Below are 12,933 nucleotides of genomic sequence, written 5' to 3'. Positions count from 1 at the left end.
CTTTGGACAGCAAAGGGAAGAAAAGGTATCAAAATGGAGGTGTCACTAACCTGTGGAATGCTGCTGACAGATTAAGAAAAATGAAGATGGAGAAATGTCCTCTCAATTTTGTGATACTAAGGTCACTGGTACCTTTAGAAAGTACATTTGGAAAGAGCAGTGAGGAATGGAAACCTGACTAAAATAGGCAGAGAAGTGAAAGGAAAGGAAGAAAATGAAGGTACTGAGCATGTGGAGGGATAGACAGAAGTTGAGGAGTCCAGGGAAGGGAGTCAGGGAACTTTTTAGTTGTTGTTAATTGCTTCTGGCTGCTATTTCACTGATGGCTGCTATTGTTGTTTTTGTTTTTCAGATGAAAAAGGCTTAAGCAGATTTAAATCTTTAATGTGTACGATCCAGTGAAGAAGAACAATTAAAAACAGGAGAGAGCACCTAATGAAAGAGTCACATTCCTGAGAAGGCACAGGAAAAGGGAACTTGTTAAAAGGAAAATCCCTCCACTTTAACAGGAGGTACAAGCAAGAGAAGGGTGCAGGAAAGGTTGTATCTATAGACTTGGTGGAGGATGTCAACACAGTTCCCTCTGATGGCTTCAATTTTCTTTATTAACTAGAACATGAGGCCACCTGCTGACAGTGAGAGACAAGGTAGAAAAAGTCAGGCACCTGGATGGCTCGGTGATTTTGGTTCAGGTCATGATCTCACAGTTCCAGAGTTGGAGCTCTGCAGCACAGAGCCAGCTCGCTCTCTCCCTCTTTCTCTGCCCCATCCTTGCTGTGCTTTCTCTCCCTCTCAAAATAAATAAATTAAACTTAAAAAAAACAAGGGTAGGAAAAAGTATCTGAGGTTTGAGGAGAGTACGACAAAGAAAAAGTGGAATGTGACACAGTGTGAAAGCCCTGCTTGAATGAGGTGAGCATGAATTTATGAATTAGTGAATGTTTACCCTCTTTTATACATATTCTGACATTGTTCTATAGGATACAATAAATGACATAATAAAAAACCTAGACCCCCCCATCATTACTGTAATAAGAGTTTATTATATCTTTAGATATCTTATTATTCTACACTTCATGTTATTCATAATAGTACAGGTAAAATTGATTTGATAGAAAAAGCATAATTTTCTTTTTGTTTAAGATGATGTTTCCCAAATATAGCCAACTTCCACCAATTTTAACAAATTGAGATGACTACATTTTCAAATTGGTAAGCTGTCCATATGGATGAAGGAAGCAATTAATTTACCAGGATTTCTCTGTAGGTACTGCTGCCCTAGTTTTCTCTCTTTGCCCCCTCTATAAACCAATAGTGGCTTACAAATTTACAATTTACTAGTTTAATAAATGGCTAAGATAGCACTGAGTACAGAGCAAATGCCAAACAAATAATTGCTGTTTGATAACAACGGTTCTTATCAGCAAGCCCAGTATTTGTATGTAAAAGAGTGTTTCCAAGGGGCTTAAAAATAGTTTGCTCTCTTAAATGAGTTCAACATACCCACAGAAATCATGTTGACACTACCCACTTGCTTAGCAAAGATAAACATTCATCCTAGTCCAGTCTGAATTATTTTAATTGCAAAATTTTGGCATTAGAATTAAGGAAGCTCCACTATTTCAAAAAATATTTTGGTATAAATAAGTTACAGGCTCACCCGCACACTACTACCTCTCTCAGGATGTTGGGGGAGATGTTGGGGGTTGTGGAGGATTATTCACCAGAGGACATCTTCATTTCAGGTTGACCACAGACCAGTAGGCACATTAGCAAATTGAACAGAGGTAAGCAAGACCCAAACTATCCTGGCATGAAACTATTGACTGTGTCCTTTTTATAAGAGATCATCTATTTTCTTCCAACAGGATTGGAAACAGTCTTCACTGGTGGTTATAAATTGCTCATTAATCAAAATGGATTTATTGAGCATCCATAGTGTGCAAAGCCTGCACTAAGTGATTCAAAATAACAGGTTGCCTAGTTACCATAAAATGGAAAAATTCCCCTGTGAAGGTTAAAATTAAATGAAAGGCAGACAAGAAAACATTATCTTTGATGGCATCTATTTCACAGGACTTTTTCTGCCATTACAGCCATTTTCTCTTAAAGATAACAGTCTTTCACTCATTCATTCACTCACTTATTTTCATTCATTTATGTAATTGAGTCCCCACTATGACTATGTAAGATCCTTTGCTTGATGCAATAAGGCAAACAAACATGATTCAATATTGACTGCATAAGCATGAGTCTTAGCAAATTTACCAAGCAAGGACTGGACTTCTGTTGATCTTTATTTAATGAGCCTAGTACTAGAGCATTCTTTATTTCATATGAAATCTGTAGGCACTGAAGCATTACTGAAATGCTCCTTGCAAATGTATCACTCATTTTCTTGTTGAACTGTAAAATCTTGCTGAATATAGATTTACTAATAAATTGCTTTCATATTTAAATTAAACCAGTGAATATGATATAATTTTTTTTCAGAATGAGATCTACTTTATACTAGCTTAACTAGTTAATAAATAGAAAAGACCACAGACAGGGAACTGATATGCATAGTTAACTGATTTTCTGTGAAAATGCATATTTTATATCCATGAATGGGATTACCAGTCACAGCCAAGACCCTTAAGTGCATAGCCTCTGAAATGAGCAGGTAGCCAACGTCTGCCCACAGAGGCCCAGGATCCTCATTTGCCCCTCCCTTCTATGTATTGAATTTGTGTGCTCAGTTCTAGTCCCTGCAATTACTTCTTAGGGCTACTGTAACAAAGTACTGCTACCTGGGTGCCCTAAACAACAGAAATTTATTGTCTCACAGTCTGGAGGCTAGAAGTCTGAAATCAAGTTTGGTTTCATTCTGTGGGCTGTGAAGTAAAGATCTGTTCGAGGCCTCTCTGACTTGTGGATGGCCATCTTCCCCCTGTGTTTTTTCACATTGTCTTCCCTCTTTGCATATCTGTCTCTGTGTCTAAATTTCCTCCTCTTATAAGGATACCCATCATGATGGATTACAGCCCACCTAATGACTTCATTTTAACTTGATTACCTCTATAAATGCCATCTCCAAATTCTTCAAGTAAGGTCACATTCTGAAATACTAGTGATTGAAAGACAAAAAGTGGAGGGGGGCATAATTCAAGCCATAACAGTCCCCAGTTTCTCTAATGACCTAGTCATCCCTCAATCATTTCTTCCTCTCTCTCAGTCTCTCCAGGATAGCTTCAGAATGCAATTCTTGTGTGTGTAGAAGTCCTCATTTTGTCTGTAAACCTAACCCATGTTATCCAGCACAGTTAACCAAAAACTATAGAATGCATTCCCTCAAATATAATTATTTAGCTTCCTTGGCGACCTATTTCCTAAGTGGTAGAATTTTCAAAGGGAGAAGGGATAACTGCTCCTCTATACCCTCCCTCTTTGTTCCCCCTTCCCCTCTTTGCTGGCATTGCCTTTGTACTGGTCACCATAATGTTTTGCTGAAACTAAACATCAATCTCCTAATTAATTTTCCTGTCTCAAGCTTCATCTCTTTCCAATCTATTCTTCACATTGCTTCCAGAGAGACTGTTCTAGAACAAAAACCTATCACACGACGTCCCACTTAAAGTCTGTCAATGGTTCACTTCTGCTGCCAGGTGAAATCCAAATTTCTGCATGTCGCCTCTTGTTCTTTTAATGCATTTTTCCTTAGTAGCATTCTGTACTTTAACCATGCTAAGTTGGGCATAGTCTCTGAATGAACTGTGTTCTTCCATGCCTCTGGATCTCTGCACACAGTTCTCATTCATCCATACAGCATACAACTCCTGTTCATGTATCTGAGTCTCTTTCTCCGAGGCTCCAATCAGGCAGCAAACTCCTACAGTAAGCTTCTACAAGATCCCTCCCCTTCTATCCTCCTGGAGCACTTATGCTCACCTCTCTCATTACACTTAATTACTCTTAATTTTAACACACCCTAAGCTCCTAAATATCAGAAGTTTCACTGTTTCTTCAGCAACATTTAGCACAATGCCTAGAACACTGTAAGTACTCAGTAAGTGTTTACTGAGTGGATAAGGAACTGTAGGGTAGCTACGTACCAAGTTCAGTTTAAGGGTCTCTAAAAGACTCATGTGCATCAAGAGATGTCTCCATATTCTGAAAGTCCTACCTTTATTAGTAAAGGACTTGGTAAAATAGGAAACATCAGTGGCATCAAGAGAGGTCAATGACTTCCCTGAGTTCATCAGCTTTAGTTAGTTGGTCCTGAGGGGAAAAGGCAAAGCTAGGTATGGGTCATGAGGAATCAACGATAGCAGACTGAGACCTAGAAGTAATTGGATCCATGCAAAACCTAAGCTACAGGTTAATGGAATCAACAAAAGAAAATGACACAGGCTGTGTCCTCATCCAGATAGAAGACAAACAGTGATGTTGATCTTCTCTTCCACCTGCTAGGTTAATTATGGAGGGGAATTTTGTGTGCTTCACTTGATAAAGTTCTATCTAGAATTAGAACAGAAACTGCTCTGACTTGTATTCATCCCTATTCCTATCATTAAAAAGAAAAATTCTTCAATTTAAATTCTGGACTCCCTCACCTCTAGAATTTACAATCGTGGTAAAAAGTACAGAATACCAATCATTATGAATTAACCTGGGTCAACTGAGCAAACTGGATTCTTTTATATTGAAACCAGATGACTGAACACAATCATGGAAATCATGTAGCCATGCAAATTAACTCTTACCCCTTGAAAACAGTACTGTTTTCTTTTAAAGCAGTAACAGCAACAAACAGCTCAGGCATTATGGGAATCTGTATTTTCCAAAAGAGGCTATAAGAATATCTTCTTATTTTTTTTTAAATTTTTTTATGTTTATTTATTTTTGACAGAGAGAGACAGAACATGAATGGGGGAGGGTCAGAGAGAGAGGGAGACACAGAATCCAAAGCAGGCTCAAGGGTCTGAGCTGTCAGCAGATCTCACAGACTGTGAGACCATGACCTGAGCCAAAGTCAGAGGCTCAACCAACTGAGCCACCCAGGCGCCCCAAGAATATCTTCTTATAACATGACTTTAGTAACACTTTTCCATAAAGGGTAGAGGTCATTAAATCCCCTGCACTTAAATATACGTAGGCCCTTAAATACCACAGAAGTGATATTGCCTTCTGAGTTAAGTCAAAAAGCAAAACAGCTTCTGCCTCATTCTCTTAAGATACTTGCTCTTGGAAGGCCATCACTTACCATGAGGAAGTCTACATAGGCCATACCAGACATATGAATAAGAATCAGTATTGAGAATGGATCCTTCAGCCCCACCATGCCGTGAAGCTGCCACAGCTGATATCACTTGAGGCAGAAAAAAAACTGTCTCTGTAGAGTTCTCCCCAAATTGTAGATTTACAAACAAAATAAATGGCTAATTTTTTTTGAACTCACTAAGTGTTGAGGTAACTACCTCAACATGTTGGATGTTATGCAGCCATCAATAACCAGAATAGATTCTGACATTTGGAAATGGGTGTTGCCATAACAAAAATCTAAAACATGTGGCATGAACTTTGTGACTGGGCAGCAGGCAAAAGCTAGAAGGGTCTCAAAGTGAATGACTGGGGAAGCCATAAGGGCCAAGGAGAGGATTCCTGGAAGCCCAGAGAACTATGAGGAAGCTGTTGGTGAAGGTGTAAAGGAGAGCAAATGTAATCAGAAGCTGAAAGTAAGGCATCATTTGTGTTGTAGTAGTGGCAGGTTTGGCAACATTGACATCTGAAGTAACATGGAAAATAGAAAATTAACCAAATGAACTCTATGATCTAAGGATGTTTCCAGGAAGAATATTTAAAGAACAACCTGGCTTTGCTGGCTGCCTATGATAACATGCAAGCAGAGAGAAAACTGAAGAATAACCTACCAAATACAAAGGAGCCAGGAATTTCTGGGTTTCTTATTTGCAGTTGCTCCAAATGGCAAACAATTTTCAAATTAAGGCCAATGACCAAATCTGAGTGGGACACAAGATTATTTGTTAAGGCCTGAGACAGCTCTCAGGTGGTGCTGTATAGAATCTTTAAGTCGGACAAAAAAACCCTCTAAGTATTTTTAAGGGCATGACTCACAGATTCTCCCTGTCCAATAGTAGGGTCTCTAAGAATCTCAAGGGCATTATCACACAGAGCTCTCATAAGGAGTCCTAGGTAGAGAAGAGCTAATCTGGAACATAAGCTTTTGTCTAATGAAGTGAAATACAATTGGAACACAAAAAGTCCACAAAGTTTTAAGAGAAATTTTATCAGCCTGAACTGGAAGGAACAGAAATATAAAACAGAGCCCCTTTGACTCCTAACCTTTAAAAGACAGAAAAAGCAGGTAAGAAAGATACTCAGCTGTAAACACAGGCTACTTTATATGGAAAATAAAGAATGATTCAGAGGGCGGAACCAAGTGCCACAGAGAACAACTCCTATGCCACAAGACTGAGTCTTAATCAAGGAACTGTGTATGCCTGATTAGATTCAGAATTGCCACAGGCTAGTGACCACTGTATGCCTTGTTCTCCCTGTGTTTGGATGGGAGTATCAATTATGGATTCCCTATGCCTGATTCACTACTATATGTTGGGTATGTAGGAAAGAAGACTGATAACTGGTCTCAGGTCATCACTGCCAAGAGCAAAGGCAGTCAAGAACCTGCACCATCAGAACTACACCAGGGAGATGCATGCACACCTGAAACTTGACTTGGAGCTTGTAATAATAGGCTAGTGCTTAGAAATCCTGAAGGTATAAACAAGTATAATTTCCATAGGAAAAGGATATATTGGGGCACCTGGGTGGCTCAGTCAGTTAAGCGTCTGACTTCGGCTCAGCTCATGATCTCATGCTCTGTGAGTTCAAGCCCCGCATCAGGCTCTGTGCTGACAGCTCAGAGTCTGGAGCCTGCCTCGGATTCTGTCTCTCTCTCTCTCTCTCTCTCTCTCTCTCTGCCCCTCCCCCACTTGCACTCTCTCTCTCAAAAATAAATAAACATTTAAACGACATTTTGGAAAAGGATATAAATTATTGTGCCCAAAGGGCAGATGATGGCAGATTTTATTTTCCAAAATTGACAGCAAAAGTATCTCCCATTTTTATTACAAAGCACCATTGACACTCCTTCCATTAAGAAGTGGGGTTCATGTTCTCTCCCCTTGAATCTGAGTAGACATGGAATTATATAGTATAAGTGATTATCTGTGACTTCTAAGGCTAGATAGTAAAAATAACACCTGTTTTTTTTTTTTCAGATGCTTGTTCTCATAATCTAGCCAGTATGTCATGAGGAAACCAAGCAATCCATGGAGAGGAAAAATGGTCCCCAGCCCATAAACCTAGCCAAACTCTAAGCTATCACCAACTTGCCAGCCATTTGTGGGCCATCTTGAAAATAGGTCCCTTATCCCCCAATTGAGCAGCCCCAACTCATACCAAGTGGCACAGATAAGGTGTCCCTGTTGAATGAACTCATCAAACTTGCAGGTTTGTGAACAAATTAAATGACTAATGTTCCTCTAAGTAAGTTTGGGGATGGCTTTTTAAACTTTGTTTAACGTTTATTCATTTTTGAGAAACAGAGACAGAGCATGAGTGGGGTAGGGGCAGAGACAGAAGGAGACACAGAATTCAAAGCAGGCTCCAGGCTCTGAGCTGTGAGCACAGAGCCCAATGCGGGACTCAAACTCATGGACTGTGACATCATGACCTGAGCTGAAGTCAGGCACTTAACCAACTGAGTGGGGCGACTTTTTAAATAGCAATATTTAACTGACACAGACATCATCTCCTTCATGAAGTCTTCCCCAAGCTCCCAGGTGAAGTTAAGTGTTCCTTTTGTCTGTTCCCCAAATACTTTGTATAACATTGACTTAAACTTATTATACTCTATTGAAATTAACTATTCACTTGTCTGCTTCCATGAGAATGTAAGAACAGGCCTGTGCCTTCTGGAAAAATTAGCTCTTCAAATATGTTACTTTTGCCTCATTCTCCCTCTCCTCTCCTTCTGAAGCTTTAAAGAAACAAATTAGAATTTTCTAGTGTATCTTCCAAGTCTCTTACCTTCACATTAAATTTTTCATCTCTCTGTGCAACATTCTATAAAACTTCTTCTGCCCTAATTTCCAGCTCACTAAATCTCCCTTCAGCTGAATCTAATCTGATGTTCCACTTATCCAATGAGTTTGAAATCTGAGGTAGTGTGTGTGTGTGTGTGTGTGTGTGTGTGTGCGCGCGCGTGTATGTGTGTTTATAGTAGCATGGTCATTTTTCAGCCTGCACCTGATAATTGCAATATTTGAAGTCTTTTCACATGTGGATCTCTTATTTCTTGTTTTTGTGATTCTGGTTTCAAGGTTTCTTTCCTTAGACTATTGTACACTGCTAATATTAATCAGAAAAGTATTTGGGGCCTATAAAAAGAGTATATTCCTCTTTAGAGGCAGAGAGAATCCCAGGAGGGGTAGTGGGAGAGAGAAAGGGGGAGAGGGAGAGGGAGAGGGAGAGGGAGAGGGAGAGGGAGAGGGAGAGGGAGAGGGAGAGGGAGAGGGAGAGGGAGAGGGAGAGGGAGAGGGAGAGGGAGAGGAGCAGGGCTCACCCAATGTGGGGCAGGAGCTCAATGAGGGTATTACTTTAAATTAAATTCATGGGTTGACAGTTTTTGGACCATTTAGGTGATAGAAATTTGTGGTACAAATTTGTGTGAGGACCAGTTTGTTGGTAATAACACCTCAGGAATTTCCCTCTTCGTTCTTCTCACAACAAATCATCTTTCTTTGGGGTGGGGGTTATGGGACAAGTTTATTTCTGATTACTGTGAGGTATAGCCCCTGGAGTCCCAGCTCTATGGAGGAAGATTTTCCTATTAGGGTCTCCATGCTGGACAGGCACAGAGATTTTTTTTCTCTACATAAACCTTGAGGTTTATGAGGCATTAAGCACCAGGATTCAACAGCAGGTTCAGAAAATTCCCTCAGTACAAAATAGCTTTAGTAATCCACTGGTTTCCCACCTTCATGAATGTTTTGGTCTGATTATATCTTACTAACCTACTGACCCCAAAAAGTTTCCTAATTTATACGTTATTCAATTTTTATAATTTTCCTGTTACCTTTTTTGTGCTTTTAAGTTTTTCTTTTCTGTATTTTTAGCTAGCATATTTAATTGTTTTTACCAGGAGAAGCCTAATCAGCCTTGTTACCTGGGTCAATGTCTTTTTCATCCCTGTATCCTCAGCATATAGAACACTGCTTGGCACATGAAGGAACTCAATTAGCTTTTGATTGTTTAATGAATAAATCCCTGTCCTCTTTGACTCTTTCATTCCTGCCTCCACCACCCACAACACATCTGTATTTTCTGTGCCCTAATTAAAGCTCTTTTACATTTTATACATGTATGCCTTCTATTTTTCTGTATTTACTGAGCTTTGCCCTGACCTCCCCAGTATTTCCTGGTTACCTCTCCTATGGAAGAGTTTTCATTCTTTTTTTTTTTTTTTTAACATTTATTTATTTTTGAGAAAGAGAGACAGAGTAGGAGCAGGAGAGGGGGGCAGAGAGAGAGGGAGTCACAGAATCTGAAGCAGGCTCCAGGCTTTGAGATGTCAGCACAGAGCCCAATGTGGGCTTGAACTCACGAACCACGAGATCATGACCTGAGCCAAAGTTGGTCGCTTAACCAACTGAGTCACCCAGGAGCCCCTGGAAGTTTTCATTCTTGTCAACTGCCATAGTTTGGGATCAGCACTGACTTCACTTTTTGTGACTACTTCTGATAACTCACTATTCCACTTTTATCAAATATCTGCTGCTTTTCCGAAGATTATGCTATCCTATTATAACATTCTTTTTCTGATTTTGTTGCTACCATATGTGAACTTCCAGTCATACCTCCACATTTCTTGAGAATTTCAGCATGTGGTTCACAATTTCAACTATACTTCATCCCCCAATATAAAGTATAACATAGTATTTAAAAGCACAGGTTGGACAACCAAATCCAAGTCCAAGATCTATCCCTTATTAACAAAGAACTCTGGGAAGTTACCTAATATTTCAGTGTTACAGTTTCTTCATTTGTAAAATGGTAATAATGATATTATTACCTGCTAGCATTGTAACAATTACATGCAATAAGGCATATAAAGTACTTAGAACAGTATCTGGCACTTAGTAAATGCTGAATAAATTTGAACTATTTTCATTATTATGCTCTTACCTCATCCTAAAAATCCTCCTTCTGCATGCTTATGACTCATACAACATCCTTTGTCTCAATGCTTTCTCATTTGTCCACTTCTATAAAATTTCTCAGTTATTATCTAAAATGGCACTTCTGAATTTTACTTTAATCCTTCTCAAGATCTACCTCTTCTTTTCAGCCAATGACTTTTTATCTTAATCCAGAAATGTAATCCATTTGGAAATACATAGTTCAGAATTTCTCTATATTCGTAACAATGCTCTATCTTCTCTCTGGGGGAAGTAATGTCTGGGTCTTCTCTACCCATTGTGTTCTTTCTTCTTAGTTTTTATCTTTAATCTCTCTACCAGCAAATTCCTTTAACCTCTGAACTTGACCAAGGCTTACTTATTCTAAAATAAAACTAGATATTTCTCCCTTGCACCTCTTTTTTCTCATGTTACTATCCTATCTCTTCTTCTAATCTTCTTGAAAGGGTAATCTGTACTCTTCCATTTTCCAGTGTCTCACTGTTAACTTCCAGAAATTTGAAAATTTTATTTCATCACTTATAAAACTTACTTTGCAAAATTAAGCAGCAATTGGATTGTCAAACCAAAATCCCTCTATTAAGTTTCTCTTACAACTTCTTTGCAGCATTGAATATATTGACCACCCACTTGAAACATTCCTCCATCATAGAGTTCATGTTACTATCTTGCATTCTTTCTTAGAGGCGGTGGTGAAGTAACAGAGGTATAATGATAGTCAAATACTCATGTTCAAGAAAGGCCCCCTTATGTATTGATCTTAAATAAGACACTTAGCTCCAATTTCCTTATCAGTAAAATGGGCATAATATTTACTTAACTTGTACACTAATTGATAATGAAAATAAATAAAATAATGGATCTGAAAATAGCATGAAAGATATAAAATATACAAAGTACCTGAGTACATTTCAATAAACAGAAAACAGGATGCAGAAAAGTATATTAAAAGACTTGCTACCAAATCTGCTATGAAGTTCTAAAGGACCTCAAGGTTTTCTTTTCTTAAAGAACCCCAAGTTTTGCACCTGACCTAAAAGGTTTTTCACTTTTGCAAGGTTTCAAAGTGCCTTCACCAAGGCAGTACCACTCTTGTCAGGAAGTTAAGAGATATTGTATCAAAAACTGACTTACTGGGACTCACTTCAAAATGCAAAAAATGATTAATGTGACTATACTGGGGCACTTTCATGTTTAAAATATTGTGGAAAATCAAAATATTAATGATGCCTCTTCACACACACAAGCATGCAAACTGAATTGGTCCAATGTAAGAAATATTACCCGTTCTACAAAAAATTAATATTAGAAAAGGAAATATTACCAGTTCTTGGAGAAGGGGCCCTTGCAATTTCTAAGGAGCAAGGTTTCTTTGTAACTGCTATGTCCGTGAGATCACATAGAAAGTTCTCATTTTCTGAAGGAAATGTATCGAGAGAAGCAGATGGTACAATTTCCATAGTGTAATTCCTCTTCTTTGGATAGGACTCCTGAAAGGAAGGAGAAAAAATAAAAATAGCTTTGTGATAAAGACACAGCTTGTTTGATTTATAAAAACTAGAAAAGATAATCAGATTCATCAGTTCTTCCAAAACTGATTAAGAGATGCTGATTCATCTGTTTGAATAAGTTATATCATCATGTAACCCCAATATTATCAGTGATCTTTTCGAAGGGTCCTGACAGTTCGGTTCCCCTGAATTTATCACTGACATACTAAAGTTCATGATCCTTTGTCATGATCTCTTTTTGTAGTATATGGCTATTTTCTAGTTGTGGCATAAACTGTCGTTTAATCAACAGTTATTCCCAAGACTCTACTCCTTTGCCAGCTTCCTAGGGATAGCCAGCCATGTGACTCAATTTTGGCCAGTTAGATAAAAGGGAGACTTCTGGAAAAATATTTTTCCCCAGAGAAAGAAACATGCAATGGGGCTCTTTCAGAGCCTTAGCCACCCTCAGTTTCCTCTCTCTGGATGCAGTTTTGATGTCTGCACACAGGACAGGCATGTTGTGACCATAAGGTAATAACCTTAAGATCAGAAAGGTAATAGGCTAAGAATGGCAAGAGAAGGATAAAACAAGCCTAGGACCTTGATGTTATCACTGAGCTACTGAAAGAGCCCCAGGACTGAAAGAGCCCCAGGACTGGTTAGTTACTACAGACTTCTTAAATAAAAAAAGTCCTTGTTGTTTGAGCTATTGCTAATAGGGATTTTATTTATTTATTTCTTTTTTGTCATTTCAGGTTAGGATAAAATGACGGTCCAATTCTATACTACTGATTCTTTTAAGCATTCTAAAAATAGGAATTCATTTCATTTCACAAGATCTTAATTTCATATACAAGGCATTAATTGGTCAACAGATATTATTTGGCATCTATCATATCCACTTAGGACTATGCTAAGTGCTAAAGATTTTTAAAAACTAATAAGGTACAATCCTTGCTCTCAGAAAGTTCACAGTATAGTAGAGAAGAAAAACAGATACCTGCATAATGAATTTCCCTATTATGTTTTGTTTTTGATGTTTGTTATTTTCACTATCAAAAGAAAAAGACAAGAAAAAAAATAAACTCATTTTCAAAAAAATCTCCCAAGATATGACCCAAGGTCAGTAAAGATTTAGTATAAGCTCCTATTTTTTTCTATAATGGTATTTACAG

At 38.3% G+C, this 12,933-nt stretch overlaps 1 protein-coding gene across 14 annotated transcripts in view; it reads right to left on the bottom strand.

The window, feature by feature from the left end:
* Positions 1-12,933, bottom strand: part of ANKS1B (ankyrin repeat and sterile alpha motif domain containing 1B) — a 1,084,349-nt gene that overhangs the window by 670,848 nt on the left and 400,568 nt on the right. For all 14 annotated transcript variants that reach the window (XM_058741681.1, XM_058741678.1, XM_058741679.1 and 11 more), the window contains exon 10: positions 11,590-11,755. In XM_058741681.1, coding sequence (XP_058597664.1) covers positions 11,590-11,755 — 166 coding nt within the window. The remainder of the gene's footprint in view (positions 1-11,589; positions 11,756-12,933) is intronic.

The sequence above is a fragment of the Neofelis nebulosa genome, chromosome 8, assembly GCF_028018385.1.
Source record: "Neofelis nebulosa isolate mNeoNeb1 chromosome 8, mNeoNeb1.pri, whole genome shotgun sequence".
Taxonomy (NCBI): Eukaryota; Metazoa; Chordata; class Mammalia; order Carnivora; family Felidae; genus Neofelis; species Neofelis nebulosa.
The sequence above is the reverse complement of the archived record's forward strand: the minus strand, read 5'-3'. Positions and strand labels throughout refer to the sequence as shown.